General features: G+C 34.2%; 1 protein-coding gene and 1 long non-coding RNA gene across 3 annotated transcripts; one reads left to right on the forward strand and one right to left on the reverse strand.

Annotated features, from left to right (window-relative positions):
- The first annotated feature begins 2,761 nt into the window (after positions 1-2,761).
- On the forward strand, positions 2,762-3,235 carry LOC145791298 (VQ motif-containing protein). The gene has a single exon (XM_082871643.1). The coding sequence runs from the start codon at positions 2,762-2,764 to the stop codon at positions 3,233-3,235; it is 474 nt and encodes a 157-aa protein (XP_082727769.1).
- A 6,409-nt stretch (positions 3,236-9,644) lies between these two features.
- LOC114290788 (uncharacterized) lies at positions 9,645-23,211 on the reverse strand. 2 transcript variants are annotated; one of them, XR_014329293.1, is made up of 3 exons: positions 22,284-23,087; positions 10,151-10,377; positions 9,645-10,051 (listed from the first exon to the last, which is right to left on the reverse strand). It is a non-coding gene; the product is annotated as an uncharacterized LOC114290788 (long non-coding RNA). The 2 variants fall into 2 exon arrangements; XR_003639128.2 differs by having other exon boundaries at positions 9,645-10,377; positions 22,284-23,211.
- Positions 23,212-23,266: the final 55 nt, after the last annotated feature.

Raw genomic sequence — 23,266 nt, forward strand, 5'->3', positions numbered from 1 at the left:
TGATTGTTCTTAATGTATTAAAGTGTTATTATGAGGGATAATAATCATATGTGTTGGAATTTTTCAAAGAATTCATATGTGTTGGATTTTAAAGATTTTTTTTTTTATTCTTGTTCTTAATGCATTAAAGTATTATTATGAGGGTAAGACTTGAGAGTTGGGAGAAGTTAATAAATGCAAAGATTTTTTTTTTTTAAAATCAAAAAATCAAGAAATTTAGATTGGGAGATTGGAGCTCCCACAAAACTTGGGGTTAAAAACCCCCTTTTGCTTAATATGTAGTATAGATCACATTATCTCTCATAATTTTTTTTTAAAAAAAAATTTAAAAAAAAAAACTTTTGATTATCTTTCCAAAATAGACCTAATGTAATCTTTAGATTGAAATTTTTTTTTAGGAAAACTTACCAATATGTCCCATATATACAAAGTTGAAAACCCATCTAATTCCAAAACAAAATATTTGTACCAATTAATCTTATATATTTTTAATAGTTACCAAAAAATCTTTTTTTTTTTTATAAAAAAAATTTATAGATGCTGTTACATCCACCACCGTCAAACGATCACCGGAGACTCGCTGGAATATTCAACATCACCGGGAAGTCGCCAAAGTATCGCTGGAAAGTCGCCGGAGTATCGCCGAGAAGTCGTCGGAAGTTCACCGGACTGTTTATGAACACCAATGGAAGTCACCGGAATGTTCATAACATTTGCTGGACGTTAAGAACATCATTAGAAACTCACTGGAATGTCCAGAATATTGCCCGAAAAAAAAATAATAAATAGAGAAATTAGAGTGAAAAAATATAGCAAAATGTGCTAAATATTGATAAACTAAAAGAAAAAAAAATGTAACGATAAAAAGCAGCAACAATGGAAAAAACATATGTTATTTTTCAATTTTTGTAGGGTTTAAGCAAATAATCTCTAATATTGATCAAACTGAAAATAAGTTTTGAAACTGTAAAATGTTATAGTTTCAGAGCAAAAATCTATTAAGTATTTATCCTTATTAATCAAACTGAAAAACATGTTATGAAACTGTAAAATTTTACAGTTTTAAAAAATGTTATGAAACTATAAAATTTTGCAGGTTTAAACCATGATTCATTCCAGCACCCAAAAAAGATGAAACTGTAAAATTTTACAGTTTTCACTGCCTGTAATTAATACTCGAAAACAACTTATTCAGAATTTGAAAATTTTCTCTATTAAAACAGAAAAATAGACTTGTGTAACAGAGAAAAGGTAGAAAAATTGAGAAATCGAAAGAAAGAATAGATATAGAAAGAATATTGTGCTCCGACAACTATTTTTTGTTTAGATCTAGTCAGATCTCATGTAGATCTACTCATCTGCTTCACCGTCAGTGAAGATGAAGTCACGAGTTGATGTCGATGGTTAGTAGTTGCCGGTGAACCCCAATCAATGGTGATCGTCAGTCACCGGTGACTATATATTAGAAAAATAAAGAGAATAAGAAATGTGTGATCACCGGTCGTCGTCCATGACAAACAAAAGGAGAGGAAAGCACAGAAAAAAGAAAGAGAGTAAAACGTAAAGAATGAGACAAAAAGCAGAGAGAGAGGGGAAAAGTATGGCTTTTGGATTTACTAAAAAAATTGTTGAATTAAATAGTGTACACATATTTCAAACAGAACCTATAGGTAATTTTTCCTTTTAGATGCATAATAGCATAGAAATCATTTCCTTCTTTAATTTTCCCTTCACTATTTAATTCAACAATTTTTTTAATTTTCCTATGATCTCAATCATCACCCATTATTTATATCAATAATGACTTGGACTCCCTTTTTTTCTCACCCCCTTGACCTCCTCTTCCCATGATTGGCCACTTTTTTTTTTTTTTCTTTTTTTTTTCCTTCTCCTCTAATCACCACCCGCTACGTGTGTGTGGGGTGGTGGGGGTGGTGATTGTAGGGAGTCTCAATCATCAGGAGGGCTAATAATGACTTAAATCCCTTTTTTTCTCACCTCCTTGACCCCCTCTTCCCATGATTGGTCACTTTCTTTTTTTTCTTTTTTGTTTCTCTTCTCCTCCAATCACCACCCACTACGTGTGTGTGGAGTGGTGAGATAGTGATTAGAGGAAGTCTCAATCATCACCCATTATTATATTTGCCCAAAAAATAGAGTCAAATTTTCCATATTTGACAAAAAAACAGAGTCAAACTTTCCATATTTGACCATACACCCTTTCAACATCATTAGTACAGCACAACGACAGGCCGACGACGGCCTACGCACAAATCAAATTTGTGTTACCTCTGTGTATTTGGGATATGAATTTTAAATAATTTTTTTTTAAAAATAAATAAAATATAATTATATTTTATGCATAGTAATTTTTTTTTTCGCGTTTTAAATATGTATTCAAATTTGAACTCAAAATACAGCCTCACTCGTCCTCTCTGTTCCGTTAATCAACATTCCCTCTTTCTCTCCCGCATTTATAATCTATAAGAAAAAAATAAGTAAATAAATGGTAATTATTTAGTAATTTCAAAATATAGACCCATGATATTTCATAATATTATGATTGATAGAAAAGATAAGTAGGTAAAGTATTGTATTAAATGATTAAAAAATATGAAAAGATATATTAAATGATAATTAATTAAATAATATAGAAACGTAGAAATGAAATATTCCAAAAATGTTTAATAATTTTCTGTAAATAAATCATACTATTATATAAACGAATGTAAAGTTGTAACAAAACACATAAACATAAACCATGGAATCACAATCATTCTCTTCCTCCCTCTCCTCCACCAAAACACCCTCTTCTCATTCTACTCTCCATTCAGTCCGTAAGATTCCAGCGAAGCCATGGAAGAAACCCATAACCCCGCCAAGAATCTACAAGGTGAAGTCCATAGACTTCAAGCAAATAGTTCAGAAGCTCACCGGGGCATCCGAGTCCCAGTCTCGACGCCTCCAAAGCGTGGCACCTCCCCCACTCACTCTCTCCTCAACACAATCTGCAATATCAGATAATAGTGATAAAGCAGTAGCAGTAGGATCAACTTTGGAGCAACTTCTCTTACCTAATACTACTATGACACCTTTGTCTGCTACTTTTCGCGATTTGGGTGCAGTAAGTCCCCTGGGATTCAGTTTGTCGCCATCCTCGTCTCCTGAATGGTTTTCGTTTCTTCTTCCGAGTCCCGGAACACTATCCTCTTTCCAGCACAGCACAGTTCTGTAATTTGTTCTATCACTTGTTTTTTAACAAATTCTCACAAAAAATACAAGTTGAGTGGGTCTAGCTCGCTTAAAAAAATTAAAAAAGCTTGGTGACAATTTTAGAGACAACATCTTGGGTCTCTAATTTTTTTTTTTTTTTTTTCCTTTTTCATTTATCAAGCTCTCCTTAGAGCTGGAAAAATGGGATTAGCACTTAGAATTTCTATGCCTTTGTCATAGACGATGATCGTAAAAACCAAAGGCGACATGTAGTTTATTTTCACTTTTCTATCGATGTGTAGCAATTTCTTCCAATATTTTGGCCTCACAAATCGTGTTTTAGATACTAGTTGATTACTGTATGAGTAATGGTAGGGATCATGAAAAAAATATCATGAAGATTTTTCATCATTTGATTAGTGTATGGTGTTTTATTGTATGTGTAATCTAAAAGTAAATAATCTTTCATGATCATTTTCATGATATTTTTTTATGATACCTAGCATTACTCTGGGCCCGTTTGTTTTGGGAGATAGAATGGAGGGGATTGATAGTGAGGGGATTAATAGTGAGGGGATTGTTAGTGAGGGGATTGATAGTGAGGGGATTAATAGTGAGGGGATTGATAGTGAGGGGATTAATAATGAGGAATTGTTAAATTATTTTTATATAAAATAATAAAACAAATAAAAAAATATAAAAAATTAAACATTATATTTAAAAAAAAATTCCCAATATATAAAAAATAAAAAAATTTCTAATCCCCTCACTATTTTCTAATACCATCTCTACCTCCTCCTTACCAATCCCCCTTCCAAGGGTATTAGCAATACCAAGGGACTAATAGTCCCAACCCTTTCTCTGCAAACAAACAGGGACTTTAGTAATACCTTGGTATTACTAGTCCCAATACCCTCCCTATAGCCCAAAACAAACGGGGCCTTATTGTATTAGTAGATACTCCCTCCGTCTCAAAATATTAATTTCTTATTTTATTTTTCATTATTCCAAAATATTAGTCATTTTTAAAAATTAAGGACTAAAATAATATGAATTTTCTATTTTGCCATTCTTTTAAATTTATTAACAACACAAAAGTACAATTATGGCAATTGATCTTTTCCAAAAAATTACTATCGAAAGGTAATTTTGGAAAATAAACATTTTTAAAGTGTAATAATTGTACTATCAAAAAAAATTAAATTTTCGAAAATAGATTATTATTTTGGAACGAAGACAATATATATATATATATATATATATTTGAATATTGAAACAAGCATACTGATTGAAATGAAAATTATATTTATATTATTTGATTCTCAATACATATTAATTCATAGTTGATTCACAACCTTTATATAATAATAAAAAAATGATATACAAATCTACTTGTTAGATACAATTTATAAACTCAATGATATGTAAGTGATATGAGAAAGAGTGTTATCTTTAATATGCTAATTGATTGTCACATCACTGAATTTAAAAATTGGGTCTAATTTTTTTATTTTGAATAGCAATACTCTTAATTAGTTCCCAACTAATATAATCAAGGTGGTTGCTACAAATTCTTTCATTTTTATTTGTTTATTTTTTTTGCGACAATGATTTAAAAAATTCAAGATTACGATGTTTCATTTTTTATACATATCGTTTGATATTTTTGATAGAGTAATGATACGTAACTTGAAAATTTCTAAGCTCGAATTTATCCCGAATCCAAAACGACGTCGTTTTAAACAGTAGTTTCGTTTTATTTAATGAAAATTATCTTACCGGTGAGAGAATTTTAATATATCTTACCGGTAAGAAAATTCAAAACGACGTCATTTTGAACAGTCAGGAAATTCGGAAAAGAAAGATTTGGGAAACAAAACATTATTGTTTTTTATATCATTAGGTCACTATTGATACCAATTTATCTCCCAATACCACTACTTAAGACTATATATATTCTTAAAATAAAATGTCCTGTCCATTGCAATGAAATAGAATAATGGTTATGTTACTGACAGACCTAAAGACGATTAATGAGGAACACATAATTCTAAAATACAATTCACATATTTTAATTTTTTTTACATGTTTATATATTTTTTACACATTTTCTGTCACTAAAAACTGTCTTAAGGATTGTCTTTAGCATTTTTGGTAGAATAATTATCTAAATGAATTAGAGCAGCAAATTTTACAGACATTTATAAATTCTAATGTTGGGTTTTGTTCATTGGAATAAAGGTGAAATAAAAATAAAATGATCAATTATTTGGATTCCTATAAAATGATCATTATTTTTCAATAATGAATAATGATTGCATTTATAATATTTTTATTTTTAATTTTTTTGGTAAATCGAGTGTAAGAATGAATATTTTGATAAAAATATATAATTATTCCATTGCACCTTCGGGTCAAACCAAACACTACAATAAGATTTTGTCCAAACTTGTGCCTAATTTCCCAACAAGATTTTGGCTGGCATAGCTCCTTGCGTCCGGATCCTCTAGAGTGATCCTCTGAAGTGATCCTCTAGAGTGATCCTTCATGGTGCGACGCGTATCAAATTAATGAAATCAAAGGCTGAGATGATCCCTCTCCAAAACGGCGTCGTTTTGGTGAGCGAATTTTTTTTTTTTTTTTTTTTTTGTACAGAGTTTGCAGACGGGCGGAGGAGGAGAGAGCTGAGGAAGAAGAAGGAAGTTTTACTGGTGAAACAGAGTGTTGATTTGCAGTAGGAGAGAGTTGTAGATGAGTGTTGATTTGCATTAATTGTACATGGATTTCAAAGTTCAATCCTATTTCATTTTTCAATTTGTTTTTTTATTTTTATTTTTTTTGGGTGAATAAGTTTTTCAATTTCTTTTTCTTCATTGTTCTTCGTTTTTTTGCTTTGTTGGGTAAATGAACTTCGGCAAAAATTTGTAGTGCATCAGTGAGCAGTGTGCACAATAAGCCCATCTCTTCCATTCACAGAGCCCAAACTTCACTGTGCATCAATGGCAACCCACATCTTCCAGAAATTCAAATTCAAACCCACCTCCAATGTTCCTTCAATGTCCACCACTCTCCGATTCAAAACCACCTCATCCCAGTATGTAGCCTCCAGATCCAGAGAACACACATTCGAGAAACTCATGGACAAGTATTGTGGATCAAACTCTACAAAAAATTTCCAAAAATTTTTTTTCCTCAGCTCTCTCTCACTCCTCCCTCTCGATCTGCAAATTTTGCTGATTTTTTTTTTTTTTTTTTTGGTTACCAAAACGACGTCGTTTTGGAGAGGAATCATCTCAGCCATTGATTCTGTTAATGGGACACGTGTCGCACCATAATGAATCACTCTAGATGATCACTTTAGAGGATCACCCTAGAGGATCCGAACGCTAGTTCCTTAGCAGTTCATTTAGATTGCGTGATTTGGATAAACTCAAAAAATAAATAAAACCTCTTTTAAGCCTTGGTTTGGTTTTTAAGTTGGGACTAAATAAGCACACGAGGATAAAAAAAATCATAAAATGACAAAACACTTAATGTTTGATGTAAAATTATCAAATTGACCGATATACAAACAAAAAGTCAAAAAAGCATCATTTCAAGTGGAGGACAATTTTGTTATTCCAATGTAAAAAAGTCAAAAAAGCCAAACAAAGAAACCAAACGAACAAAAAAGTCTCAGACTAAAAAAGTCAAAAAAATTAAAAAACCAAGTTTGCTAAACGGCACCTAAGTTGAACAACTTGGTTGGATGCTTAAGTAAGTCACTTTTAAAATATCTCCAATATGAGAAAATTTAAGAGACAAGAAGGGTAACAGTTGGTAAATACTACTTTTTTTATCCCTAATTTTTAAAACAAATAATTTCCTTTTTCTTTTTTTCTTTCTCATTTACATAATAAAAATACTGGGCAATTTTCACTATTCATCCTTGTAATTTAAAACGAAGTGTCACTTTAATAGTTGTAATTTCAATTTAAACAATTTAAATTTTGTACTTCTAATTTTATTATAATGCAAAGCAATTGAACTTGAACGGGTAAGAGACGGTTTGGTTTTACCCAACGTATTCGTAACAGTAGGATGCAATTGTCATTTGAAAAGAAATGCCCTTTGTGTAGGGTTCTAAATCCCCTGTCATGCGCCATTAATATTTTAGATGCATTTTTTTTTTTAAATTTACAAAATTATAGAAACTAAAATAATTCAATAAAAATTAAAGATTAATTACTGATATAATTTATTCATTATATCAATAATTTCTATAATTTATACAATTTCTTTTTACATAAATGAATTTATCATTATAAATTATAATTTATTTATCGTACTACCCCCTCAAAACATTGTAATAATGGTGGCATGGTTACAAATTATAATTATAATGATAAAATTTGTGTTTTAAATAGAATATCACAATAAATAATAATTGGGGTAAAATTTCTCTATTGAAAATGTGAGTGGTTCTACTGAGTACATCATCTAGAAACTTCACCACATGTGTCTAGTTCCAGCTGTCAAAAAAAAAAAAAAAAAATGATAACTAGGGACTGAAAAATCATATTCAAATTCCTGACGTATTGGATTGGACTTTAGTGCACCTCCATTGTTGAACTTTTCTGTTGCTATTTGACTTCCTCCTCTTATACATTTGGGACATTAGTTTCTGTCAACATTTTTTAAAAGGAAAATGATTGGTGGCCCTAAAAAATTTGCCTCTAATGCCCCTAATTTCTATTTTTAGAAACTGTTTTCTTTTTTTCTTTCTTTTTTCCTTTTTTTTTTTTTTTTTTTACCTAAAGTGGAAATTTCGGGGCATTCGAGCCCCGAAATTCGGGCCCTCAAGCAGCGCCGTTTTTAAAAACCGTTAACCGAAAAAAACATTTTAAATTTTTTTTAAAAGTTACATATATATATATTTTAAATTTTAAAATATTTGTTTCGCTTGTTAAAAAAAATTTAAAAAAAAAATATTTCTTTAATCTTTCTTCTCCCATTTCTCTCTAAAGCCACCACTTATCACCCTATCGTCTACCATCTTTGGTCATCATCATCATTATTATCAACATCAGTTACTTCTTCCGATAACTATTTCTAACCATCACTTCCTATGACTTCCTTCGAGAACTACTTCCAATCACCACTTCCTAGGGATCAATCACCTCCGACCAGTGCCAATCACCTCCCACTAACGTCAACTACTTTCCGTCATCACCTCTTGCTTGAAATTACATTTGGTTATCACATCTTGTTGAAAACTACCTTCAACCATCACCTCCTGTCTAAAATGACCTTTGACTACCATTTTTAACAGTTACCAATCACGTTCAGGTACTACTTTCAGCCGACAACCACCAAACACTTCAACCACCACCTCTTGTTGAGAATCACTTTTGACCACCACCTTCAACAATTGATAACTACTTCTGGCCAACACTTTCAGATCATTTCTAACGATTATCTCCAACTATTAATAATCATTTTAACCACCACCTTTAAAGCCCATGTTAAACAAGCTTATGAAATTGTACACTTTCTATTACATTCACTTCGTACAAGATGCACAACCCTTGTGTTAACCATATCTATTTGAGAAAGTGTTTCAAGGTGACAAGGATATATACCAATTTATTAACCCAAAAAAAAAAAAAAAAAACATAGAACATGTGAACTTCAATTTTATAATGCAAAAGCAGTTCACATGGTTTGACTACAATTGAATGCACGATGGAAAGCGTCCAATGTCAAGTTTATGCAGTTGGGCCAACTTCAGGAGTACCCAAAATCAAACAATATCTTAAATTTCATTAAATGGGATCCATTATATAAATTCTTCTTTTTTTATTTGACTTTTTCAGAAGTTATTTAGTTAGTCAAAATAAAAAGATTCATATCTCTATTTACTATACTACCCCACATCAATTTAAGTCTTCATTCTGCTAACATTTCCATCTACCGTCAATATATCGTATCTTGTATATGACCAAACATATTTTAATCTATTCTCTTTTAGCATATCTTCTATCAGTACTACTCTTACTCATTCAACTCATTTCTAACTCTCATTTTTAGTCTTACCACGCATCCATTTTAGAGTTCAATGGTTAAGACCCATGAAGTCCAAGATAAGATAATACAAATCTGTTTCTTGATGCACTTTAAAAAAAAAAAAATTAAAAAAAAATAATAATAATTGATATTCACATAAATGGATTTATATCTATCCGAAACCCTTGCTATGGGGTAGTCCACATCAGGAAGAAGCAACAAGCAAGAGACAAGTCCAAGTGAAGAACTCAAAGATTACGTGCCCGGAATAGCATATGATCCTCTGTAATAATTGAACAAGGGTTTACTTCGCTGAAATTTCAATATAATACTAGAGTGCTATATAACATAACAGGAATAAAAGAGTCTACACAGTACACAGACGATGATAATACTTTTGAGACATGTATAACACAAATTAAGCATGTAGATACAGAGGAGTTTACACCCAAGTATAGAAAAGAAAAAAAAAAACACTCACAAAATTTAAGCAATTGAGCAATTCCTCGAGGATACTTTCGATATCAAAAATTTAATTGGCTAATCAATACATAAAATCACTAGGTTTTGGAGTTGCCATTTCCAGAAGAGGATAAGTTGCAAGGTTTGGCTAGGATGTACTAGTTATCCCAAAAGTTTCGTAGTTGTGACAAGTACAAAAGAAGCTCGTCTCTGCCCAAACCAGTGTTACTACGGCTGGTCATGATCCATGCAGGATGTTCCCGGAAATTTTCTCTCATCAGCTCTAGAAATTTTTTGATGTTCTCATGAGGCCTTTTCCCTTACCCTTCATCTTGTCACATTTTGTGAAAACAAAAGTCATTGGTATCTGAAAGATAAAGGCACAAAAAAGCATAAAAGTCGAGGGAAAGGACAAGATTTAGCCTCATACCATTGATAGTATTGCTGACAGAAAGAGGATCGGAAAGTAGCTAAAAATTAGATAAGAGCATATATTGTTCCGTCCAAAGGCAATTAGCACAGTCAAGGTCGATCTTCTGAGGTGGTACACTAGAATCAATTAGAAGTAGGACGACAACCAGAGTTTCTCTATTCAAGAAGTAGCCTTTGGTGAATGCGGACCAATCCATTCGAGCAGATTCTGGGGCATTAGCAATTCTGCAAACAAAATGAAATCTAATCCGATTTGTTTGGAATAATCTAATTAAGTGCACTTTTTTATTTTTTATAAAATGATGTGACTTAAATAGAATAGCAACTTTTTAACTTTTTGACTTTTTTCAGACAAGCCAAACTAGCCCTTAGAGCTGAGTTGTACGGCATCAACTCAACTGCAAATATTCCATGATGCCACAAGGAATCAATAAGTTAATTGAGAGGTGTTAATGGCATAAACGGGTAAAACTAATTGCCCTTATCAGATCTTTACCCGCCTCAAAACTTTAAATTTAAACCATTGCCACTAAACAGACTAAAAATTATTTTAATTGCTGACCTGCAGAATTTACTTAAGAAATCATACAAGATTACAAAAAAAAAAAATTACACAAAATGAAAGATCATAAGATCATCATGTTTACAACTTATTCACTACTAAACTTGACAGTCCAAATAATGTAACGGGGTGCTGGAGCATCAATTTTTGTGACAAAATAAATTAACTCTGTTCAATTGTAAACAGGGTATGATAGATTTCCAGAATATGAATAAAGGTTTCCTTTTTTCTATATTTAGAAAGAAAAAAAAAAAATTAGACACATGATAAATGGTTACCGACCAGAACCCCAACAAAAGTGTTTGCACATTTACCTTGGGAAGGACTGCACTAAGTAGCAGAACTACTAAATTTAACTGCCAATAAACCACAGGCGTAAAACTGATCTCATCTTTTACAAAATGGATCCCTTTTTGCCTGTACAAGACTAGAAAAACAAGCCAAACAGTCCATTTACATTTCCACTTGCAGATTGACCCATTAGATAACATCAGCGTCCATAATAATGTTAGAATTCTTCGACATCAATATAGATGATAGATAGCCCAAAGAAGTAAACATGGAGATGTGACCGTTATTGAAGGGGTTCAAGAAAATATATATTGATGAAAACACACCAACACCAGCATGTGACATATAATCAAGGTTGTTAAAATTGGGATCTTAGATAGGATTGTTGGGAAGGACTTGTGGATTGGATCATAAAATTGGACCGAGAATAGTAAGATTTTACTTTTAACGTAAAATAAAAATAAAAATTATAAAATCATTAAAGAAAAATGATTAATTTGATATAATGGATCTGTTATGTTATCATAAATTAGAAGAGATGTTTGTAGAAAGAATTTATAGTCAAATTTCTTATATAAATATACACACATACATACATATATAAGAAATAAATAATAAGAATTGTTTTGTGGTAGGATCGGGATTATAGTAGAATTGGGATCTTAGTACGATACACGATTTTATGACCAGATCGTAGTCATTTTAAGATCATACTAAATGAAGCTTGGATCTAGGCATGTCGTTAGGCATCCAAGCGAACACTTCCAAGTTAGCAACTAAAAAATCCACAATTTCCTGCCAGCAAAAAGAACTTGCTTGGGTCGTCGTTGTCAATCCGAACCTCCACCAGATCTTCTATAGCTTTCTCCTCGGCCCGCTTTCTGATATCATCTAGGACTTCCTGGTCTTCTTTCCTTTCCACCATCTGGACAAAGCCTTTGGCAGCACGCCTGCCGTTTATCGATACGAAGTATTGCTTGGACATCACTTGGTCTCCCTAAATTTCTTCAATTACACCTACAACAGAAGGGAAGTGCATTACCTGGTGGTAGGTTAACACCACCGCTTTCATGGCGTGTAACCATCCTCGCCCTAAGATCAAGTTGTAGATGGAAGGCACCTTCAACACCCAAAACCTGACTTGTTTGATAACCAACCCTGTTTTCACCAGCAATATGATCTTGCCCAAAGGCCATTCCAGCTATGAATTACCAAGGAAGAAGTTGTTGGCGCTAAGTCTTTGTCTTCTAGCTTTAACTGTTTAAAAGCATCATAATACATGATCTCGACTGAACTACCTTGGTCGATCAAAATCCTCCTGATATCTAAGTCCCTGACGTGCAAAGTGATGACTAGCGCATCATTGAGAGGAGTTTGGATTCTCCTAAGATCCTTGCTCGAGAAAGTCATGATGTCATTCACCTTAGCTCTTCCCTTTTTGGCCGCAAGTTGAACGAACAACACTTCTCTTATGTGTTCTGCTTTTTTAATTATCCCTCTGAGCTCGCATACTTGCGTTGGCTCAACAATGCCGTAAATCACATTAATGACTCCCTGGGGTGGGGTGTCCATGGCAACTAAGCTATTAGGCTCGGCTTGCCATTAAGGTACTGCCCTTGCTTCTCCATCAATGTACTTATCAAGATACCCCGCGACAACCAATTCTTCTAATTGTTACTTTATAAGCCCGCAATCTTCTATGCGATGCCCCTTCGTTGTGGTAGGTACAGTAGTACCTCAAATTGAACCTCCGCTAAGAACTACCTAGGCGAGTTGGCTATTGGACGTATGCCTCATCACAGATTTCACTCAAAATGCAGTAGATTGGTATTTTGAAGACCATGGTGATGCCAGTTTGGGCCTTTAATCTCCGCTTTGCCTCTTCCTCTTTGTCTTGAGGGTTGTCAGTTCAATTATTGCAACGGCTTTTGTCATGGTTGGGACCATGACTCCGTTCCCTCTTGCAGTTGTCTAAACGATTTTCCTCCTGCTTGACAGTATAAACTTTCCCTGTAGGTTTTTTGTTCACTATTACCGAATTTGTCTAGTAGCTATGGTCACGTCATCCTTAACCCTTATATGCTCATTTATCCTTTGTATCAATAGTTCCAACGTTGGAGGTTGAGTCATCATAAGTGGATCCCTCAGTCTATGTCCAATTGGTAGACCCCGTCTATACTGAGCGATAGCTAGGTTGGTTGGGCAATCATGGATCTCATTGAAGCCTCCCAGTGCCTAGCGTTGTACGCCTTCAACGCTTCTCCCTATTCCATGCTCACCTATAGAAGATGGTCGATCTCCTTTAGTGCCATTGTATGTGCCTCAAATCTGGTGACAAATGCTCCAGCCAACTACTGCCAACTATGAATGCTCCCAACTGGCAATCCTTCGAATCATTTGAGGCCTAGCTCACCCAAACTTGATGGGAATAACATGCACATCAGGGTGTCGTTACGCCTATGAACAACCATGACATAGCGAAAATGATTTACGTGCAAGTAAGGGTCAGTCCTTCCATCATAAAAGTTGAACTTGGGCTGGTGGAAGATTAAGGAGAGTGGCGCGTTCTCAATTTCTAGAGAGAAAGGGGTGGCGTTCAGCCTTGCCAAGTCCCTATCTGCAAGTGTGTGTGCGACGGCGCATGGTGGCAATATAATGGCTGTTATGCTCTCATGGGATCTTGGCTCTAACCTCTGTAATGCCGGCATCCTTAGGTCTCCCTCTGTTTTGCTCTCTGCTCCAGGACATCTCTTAGGTCCTCGAACGAGCAGAGTAGGAGTACCTAGATGTTGTAATAGAATGCAATGGGTGATAGCTACTACCCTTAGTATAAGACCTCTTCGTCAGTGATGAAGAGTTATCCTGAAACTTTTACTTATAGAGAGCGCATGTGCTTCTCTACTTCTCCAATCATTTGAACGAAGGAAATGGGCGCGCTTATTGTGGTTTTCGACTCTAGCTATGCTCTTTCCCTTTAATTTTCGCTTCATGGTCTTCATCTATGCTGCTATCTTTTAAATAATGGCATCTTAGCTTTTCAATCTATTCTCCAAGTGATGAGTGTGCGACTCTTTATGCCATCATCGCACTTTAGAGCCCATTGAGCGTTCTGAGCTCCTTGTGCATTTATCTTGCACTTCGCTGGTCAATCCGCCTATAGGAGTGTCCAGATTTGCCATTGTTGGCACGGAGGGCAAGTCATCTCACCTCGTAACATATTCTAGTGTCAAACCGTCGATGATTGACATCTGAAGGTCATCGTTGTTCACCATCTAAGTCGACCAAAGAATCCTGGAGAACAAGGTTCTGTTTGTCAAGAAGTTTCCACAGATGAAACCAATTTACGATGAGTAAATATTCTTCACTACCGTACTCCTTGCCTTTGGATTCGGCTCACTCCAAACGATGTCATTTCTCTTGAAAACACAATTGATGTGAGCTAACTGGCAGGTTTCTTGTCGGAAAACCCCTCTGACGGTCAAGTCAACACCCTCAGATAATATTGGAGAATGAGAGAGTTCTTTTGCTCAAGATTGCTTACCATTTAGAATGGGCTCATAGGTCTTATATGGACAACGTGTCTCACTTCTCCATGTAGTGCGCATTATTCCCATTGTCTTGGTACAAGAACATTATGTTCTCTTATTCTCTTACACGTATGTACCTGTCAGAAGTAAAGAATCTGACGAACAACACTAACTTGGACAAGACACTGTTTGTCCCTTACCAACTGTTGGGGCATGAGTAGCACCTAATCAATCCATCCTTGATCGAGGTAGCAATAATCTGTTTAAGTCCGTGGCTATCGCCTATAAGTACTATGCCATGCTGCCATCCAGAGCTCAACTAAGCTATCAGCTCAGTTGGAAACATGCAAGTGATCTCTGCCCTTGCCCTCCATCAAGGGCACAATTCTGCTCGGTTTAACACAGATCAGTGGATTTAGCTCGGTGAATACAGAGGGAGCTTGGTCAGCTCTGTTAGGCAGACTCAAGTCCATCTTCAGCTTGGCCTAGCTAACCACAAAGTAGTGAGCTTAGCTTGACCCATGGCATGGATACACTACAACAAAAAACAGATTCGGCGACTAATTTTGCTGACTAAACTAAATTTAGTCGCCAAAGGGTTACGTATTAGCTACTAAAAATTAGTTGGTCGCCAATGGTTCACACATTAGCTACCAAACAACATTTGGTCGCCAAATGTTCAATTATTAGCTACTAAAGTTTGTTGGTTGGTAAATGTCCTCTATTTCGCTACCAAAATAATGTGTAGTCAGAATTTGTCTTCACTTTTGGCGACTAACTACGTTTTAGTCGTTAAAAATATAATTTTCGGCAACTAAATATGATGTTAGTCGCGAAAAATAACTATATAATTTGTTTAATTTGTATTTATTTAATTTTTGGCTACTAATTGTACAATGGTCGTGGAAATTTTGGGTTTGGGCGATTATTTCAATTTTGGTCGCTAATGATTAATTATATACCGACTATAATTCGGTAGCTAAACGTGCCACAAAATTTTGGAGGGAATATTACATTTTTCTTAAATTTATTAGCGACGAAAATTTATTTTGGTCGGGAATTATTATTTGTTTGTCTTATTTTTATTACCAAAACAGTCCATTTCCTTCCCTCTCGCACTCCTGCGTCTGATTCTGCTCTGTCTCCATCGCCATCACTGCAAATATCTGGATCATCCCCCGAACTCCCTCCCAGGTATGTCCTCTCTCTCTCTCGCTCTCTCTCTATTTCTCTGTATCTCCCTCTCGAAGATAGTCTCCTTCTCATAGAGGCCTCTCCATTTCCCTCTTTCTCTCTCTCTCTCTCTATCTCACTCATGCCTCCGCCCTCTTCTCTACAGCTTTGTCTCCATCGCCATCATCGCAAGGCTTGCTGGATTATCCCCCAAACTCCCTTCCAGGTATGTCCTCCATTTCGCATCTGTCTCTCCCTCTCTCTATATCTCCCTCCCGATATCACTCTCTTTGCCTCTGTCTTTGTTTAAACACACACACACACACACACACACACACACACACATACATATATATATATATGTGAAAACACACATAAATCATATAGGAAATGCTGAAAATTAGGGCATTTTTTTTGAAATGTGATTGAAATTAACACTTAGGGCATTGTTATTGAAATGTGATTGAGGCATTTGAGTTGGTAATAAAGTAGTAATAAAAGGAAAAGAAAGGGTGAGTTGTGCAGATAGGGTTAGGAATTGGGACACAATTTGTGCATCTACAAATCACAGTGGTTAGTATGTCATTGAGTTGTCCAAAATCAACTTGCATCTGACATTCACTACCTAAAAATACACAATTCATGAAAATATGGAGTCAGGTTTCAGAATATTGGCAAGTCTTGCTCAAATGCAATACCATTTCACGACATTTAGGAAAGGCTATAATTTAGGTTGATACTTTGGTGGAATTAACTGTATTATTAGCCAAGTCTGCCAAATTTTGTCTCTTATTTCTGTTATTTTGCAAAATTTTGGGAAGCTTGAGTTGTGCAGATAGGGTTAGGAATTGGGACACAATTTGTGCATCTACAAATCACAATGGTCAGTATGTCATTGAGTTGCCAAAAATCTATCTGGTCAGTTTTTGTAGCATTCAACTCAATCATAGTTGTCTTACTTAGGATGGGCATTCTGTGGTTAAAACAAGCTCTTAATTACAAAATTGGAATAATAAAAGTGACAGCGAAGATCTATTTGTTTATATATGAATTGCTATACAATGAGCTTAGCTCGACCCATGGCATGTAAGTAGGACACGTAAGTTAGGAGTTAGGGTTGAAAATGTCATAAACTTAGTCGAAAAAAGGGGTTCGGAGGGCGAAAATGTAAAACTGCCCCTGAGCCACTATTTTTTCATAACGAGAAGCTTCTCAGTGACAAATGTGTCATGTAGGGATAGACGGTACGTAAATAGGACACCTACGTTGGGAGTTAGAGTTGAAAATGTCATAAACTTAGTCAAAAAAAGGGGTTCGGGAGGCGAAAATGCAAAACAGCCCCCAAACCACTGTTTTTATGTAACGGGAAGCTTCCCAGTGACAAATGCAACATGTAGGGCTAGACGGTACGTAAGTAGGACACGTACGTTGGGAGTTAGGGTTGAAAATGTCATAAACTTAGTCGAAAAAAGGGGTTCGGAGGGTGAAAATGGAAAACAGCCCTCGAGCCACTGTTTTTTCGTAATGGGAAGCTTTCCGGTGATAAATGTGACATGTAGGGACAGACGGTACGTAAATAGGACACCTACGTTGGGAGTTATAGTTGAAAATGTTATAAACTTAGTCGAAAAAAGGGGTTCGGGGTGGGAAAATGCAAAACAAGCCCCGAACCATTGTTTTTTTGTAACGGGAAGCTTCCTTGTGACAAATGTGTCATGTACGGACAGACGGTACATAAGTAGTACACGTACGTTGGGATTAGCGTTGAAAATGTCATAAACTTAGTCGAAAAAATGGTTCGGGGGGCGAAAATGCAAAACAGCCCCCGAGCCACTGTTTTTTCGTAACAGGAAGCTTCCCGATGATAAATGTGACATGTAAGGACAGACGGTACATAAGTAGGACAAGTACGTTGGGAGTTAGAGTTGAAAATGTCATAAACTTAGTCGAAAAAAGGGATTTGGGGGGCACCATTTTGCAAGAACTAAATGTGACAAAGGATATATCCCGTTGACCTAATCGGTTGGAAATTCGAATAATGGATTTGTAAAGTTCAGCAAAGGTTTAGGCGCAATTGTGTATTTGATCAGTTTAACTATCACCACTACAAAATGTGCAACAACAGTTGAATAGTACACAATTCATATATATAACATGGCCTCAAGATTTGGCTGATGAGAGGATAATTCGTCAGCAACAGATCAGGGAACTTAGGACTAAAGAAGCTAAGTATTGAAGATATCTATCAAAATTAGATGGTGTTATGGAAGAATAGTTAAGCATAATCTTTTTCAGCTCTTGTCTCCATAAGCCTGTAAAGAACCTAAGGCATTACTCATTCACAAATAGAAGTATATCTACATCTATAAACCCACTAATTAGTTAAATAGAAATGAACAGTATTATGATTTCATTACATTGTTGACTTAATTTCTTCTTTAAGGAAAGCGTTTCCAAACTTTCTATGATTATATCGAATAAATTAGAATATTTTATGAAGAAAAAGTACACACCAATTTCCATCCATGGAGGTCAGAAAAGCACCGTTTTAACGTAACTAGAAGCTTCATGGAGGTCACAAAAGCATAAGCATAGTGAGTTTTATGGATACCAGACAAACTCTAATGATGGGTCCTCTTACATTTTTATAACAAATAATTTTTGGATGAAATGGTAAGTACACCCATAATTTCTGTAATTTGGTAATACCCACACAGTTTAGTTTCACATTTAATTACTAAAATTTACTTAGATAGATTTAGAGCTTAAAAAGCTAAAACAAGAGCTCATGATGGGTCCATGTTTGGATGTCTTTCATTAGTTAATAGATATTACTCTCCTATACATATAATGTTTGAAATTATTACAATATATATATGTAGTCCAAAAGTGCCTCTACACGCACCAAACTAATGATTTTTTTCCCCTTTTTTGCAGATGTTTTTGGCATACAAATGACATTGTGTTTTTGTTGACAAGTACGGGAGGGCATTGTTTTTATATCTCTATCCGTATATCTAGTGGTTTGTACAAATTAATTTTTTGGTGTGGTAAATATCATCTAATTTGGCATGGTAGAAATGAACATAGCACGTGGTACAAAATAATTTTGAGGCGGTAGAGAATATAATTTTTGTTGTGGTACAGAAGTTGTAGGTGTACAATTAATTTGGTTACTCCTGTATTATGTATGAAATTAAATTATTGACATTGGATTAGACTTGGTTCTTATGGAATTTGTAATATATATATAATTGGACGTTCAATATTAATTTTTTGGATGGTTGGAACTGAAATATGTGCACGTTGTTGAATGCTTGATAACATATTTAGTGTTGATGGATTATATTGTTTATACAGGGTATAGATTGTATTAATAATGGATACAGGTTGTTCAGAAAATTTTATTTAAAAAAAAAAAACACGTTAAAGTATTTGGCCACCAAATATTTTGGTAGCTAAATACGTAATCAAATGTTTTGGTGATTAAGAATTTAGTAGAAATGAACATAACCCACTAATTTTTTTGTGACCAAATAATTAGTAGCTAAAACAATTGAGAATGAGAGAAAGAAACTATTGGCCACTAAATTTTTTAGTCATAGAAAAAAAATGGTATCATTTGGTGACTAAAACGTTTGGTGGCAAAAAGTGAAGAAGGGAATGTTAAGAGGCTTTTGGCTACGAAACTTTTAGTGGGCAAAAGTAACAACGACAAAAATTAATTAGTCGCTAAAAATATGTATTCTATTGGTGACCAAAATGTTTGAAAAGCGATGTCTTTCTTGCTTCTCAAGAATTCCTGTTTTCCATGAAAATAAAATTTTCTTTGAATTCTGATTAAATTCTTTTGAATTTGAACACAACCCTTTTTAGGATTGAAATTCTCTTGAAAAAAAAAAATAAATTGAATTAAGGATTAATTACCTAAAAGTCCTATTTACATATTTGGTAGTAGTTCAATGTATAAAAATAGGGAATTTTCCCAACTTGAATTGAAATTCAAATGGGATGAGAATGTGACTTGTCTTGTTGTCAGCTCATGTAGTGATATGACTTTCATACGTTTATGTAATTTGATAATATTCCACTTGATCACCCTTGGGCATACTTGGCTAACTTCAGGGTGGATGATCAGTGTGTGCTCACACAATCAATACTACAAACCAAATGTAAAGAATTTTTGTCATTTGAATAAGAAATAATACTTTCTGTTATTAACAACAAACTAATAAATTAGAGTAAAGATGTGCCTACTAAGAAAGCCATAACACATTCTGTGACTTTTGTTGGATTTTTGTGGTATTTTTCAATTGAAGATATCAGGGTGTTCTTTATTGCTTCTGCCCAATTGTATTTTCTCATTGATTTTATGTCTTCCATATAATTAAGAAATACCCATCCAACTGTCGTTCCTGATGTAGAGAAAAAGAAAAAGCTTCAAACAAGTATACATGCACACCATCCTAATTAAATCTTCAGTGTCTTCTTTCTTATTGCCTTTCAATGTTTTTTGCAACAAGTCCATGATGGTTGTGTTCGATAGTCTTTCAGTTTGTATGGATCTTCTTGTCAGAAATGATGATATAATTTTATTTTCATAACCAAGATTCATCGGCTTATCTCTACAAGATATACCAAAAATAGACTTGATGTCTTCTGTTGTTAGCTTTACAGTTTCCGGTCCTAACTGGAGCGAACCACTGCTGCCTGATTGGTATGTTTGAATTATTTTGAATGCAATATCATCATATTTTCTACATTGTTTATAATTCAACATATTCTTCAATATTGCATCAAAAAATAACCAGAACGGGGTTTTCTTTAACCCTTTAATATGCTCGTTTCTAAGTTTGATGTGTTGTAACAGCTTTACTATTGTCACCATGTTTGATCTGAAAGTTACTTTCCATTCTTTATGCTTTTCCTTTAACTTTTCTCTCTGAAAGTTGACCCTTTATGCCTTCTTATTGTTTTCCTTGCATTGCTCTTTAGTCTTGGTGTTTCCATGAGTTGATTTCCTGTACGGAAAATCGACATAGAAGACATATTAACACTGAGAATGTTCCTAAAAGAATCACTCCAATGTCATTCTCATGAAGTCTAAATTTGATAACATTCATGGCAATAAAAACAAAATCAACATTGAAACTGAAATCAAAAGCAAGAGAATATCGTTAACTAGGGATTTTGACTTAAATTCATTCAGAATTTGAGAACATTCACAACAATCGTACCAAAATCAACAATGAAACCTAAATCAAAAGGAAGAGAACATGAATAACTAGAGTTTTTCAGTCAGATTGATTCAACATTTAAGACATTCAAAGCAATCGTGTCAAACTCAACATTGAAACCTAAGTTGAAATCAAGAGAATATGATTAAGTCGGGGTTTTCACTCAAATTGACTCAAAATCTGAGAACATTCACAACAATGGTACCAAAATCAATACTGAAATGTATATTAAAAGAAATAGAATGTGATTAACTAGGGTTTTTCACTCAAATTGATTCGAAATCTGAGAACATTCACAGCAATGGTACCAAAATCAATAATGAAACCTAAATCGAAAGCATGAAAACATGATTAACTAGGGTTTTCTCCTCAAATTGATTCAGAACCTGAGAACATTCACAGCAATGGTACCAAAATCAACAATGAAACATAAATCGAAAGCATGAGAATATGATTTTCTAGGTTTTTTCACTCAAATTGATTTAGAATCTGAGAAGATTCATAGTAATCGTACCAAATTCAATAATGAAACCTAAATTGAAAGCATAAGAACATGATTTTGTGGGGTTTTTCACTCAAATTGATTTAGAATCTGAGAACATTCACAGAAATGGTACCAAAATTAACAATGAAACCTAAATCGAAAGTATGAGAACATGATTAACTAAGGTTTTTCAATCAAATTTATTCAAAATCTGAGAACATTCACAGCAACGGTACCAAAATCAACAATAAAACGTAAATCGAAAGCATGAGAACATGATTAACCAGGGTTTTTGACTCAAATTCATTCAGAATCTGAGAACATTCACAGTAATGGTACCAAACTCAATATTGAAATCTAAATTAGGAGTAAGAGAACATGATTAATTAGGGTTTTTCACTCAAATTGACTTGAAATATGGGAACATTCACATCAATGATACCAAAATTAACAATGAAACCTAAATTGCAAACATGAGAACATGGTTAACTAAGGGCTTTTCACTCAAATTGATTCAGAATCTGAGAGCATTCACAATAATGGTACCAAAATCAACCTTCAAACTAAAATCTAAAGGAAGATAACGTTATTAACTATGATTTTTGACTCAAATCGACTTGAAATCTTAAAACATTTATAACAACAGTAACAAACTCAGCATTCAAACTGAAATGGCAATTAAAAAAAAAAGTTTCAAAATGGAAGATTTCGTAGAAACTAGGGTTTAAGATATTCTGAATCTTACTTGTTTTCACCATTTTGGAACTCAACATTCAAACTGAAATGGAAATCAAAAACAAAAGTTTTGAAAATGGAAGATTTCGCAGAAACTAGTGTTTAGGGTATTTGAATCTTACTTATTTTCACCATTTTGGTTGTTCGAATATGAAAATCTTTGATGATCTAGTTTGTTGTTTTGGAATCTGAGCCGAGTTTGATGAAGTAAGACGAAATGTGAGGCGATATGAAGGTGAGATTGAAATCTGTAAGGGATGTGAAATGGCACGAATGAACTGTGATGAATGAAAAGTTGTGATTTTATTTTGTGTTTTTGATTTGGTATAGGTAGTTTTGTCATTTAAACTTTTTATGAGACTTACAGGTAAAAAGTTTTTTAGGTAAGACTTAATGAACTATTATTTACTGAAACAAGACCTAACTGTAAATCTCCCTTGAATTAAATTAAATTCAAGATTTGATAGGTTGTTTAGAGTATATTCAACGACAAGGACATACGGTGTTATATGAAAAGGAAACAAAACGAATCAGATTAAGTTGAAACCAATAGTATTAATGGGGTTTGTACACAAGAGAAAACAAACGCAGCTCACACATTTAAAAAGCATACAATCTCAAACCATTCATCCTAAAAGAGACCTAACAACACAATCAAAACACTGAATATTAGAAACCCAGAATTCTAATGCATCAAACAATCCAATTAATCAATAGAATAAAAATAAAAATTTAATTATAACAAGAGAAAGAGAGATAATGGTATTATATATATACACACATATTTATGTATAATAAGGCAATTGGATATGTAGGAGAGAGAATCTCTCTCTCTCTCTATATATATTATGTATGTATATGTGTGTATAACAAAGGTATGATCTAAGGTTAGAAAGAGAGAGAGAGAGAGGGAGAGAGTTTAGTTGTGTGAGCTGGTTTTTTTTTTTGTTAGAGTCGCAATTTCTGTATGTGGGGGATTGTGCGCATACCATTAACGTTAGCGACGAAGGGGGGGAGGGAGTGGGTTTTTGACAGTAAAAATGTGGTGTTGGGGAATATGCCACGTGGAAGTGAAAAGTGAGGTGGTGAGCTATGGGTTTTGGTA

This window comes from Camellia sinensis, chromosome 5 (assembly GCF_055761805.1).
Source record: "Camellia sinensis isolate YWXY chromosome 5, ASM5576180v1, whole genome shotgun sequence".
NCBI lineage: Eukaryota > Viridiplantae > Streptophyta > Magnoliopsida > Ericales > Theaceae > Camellia > Camellia sinensis.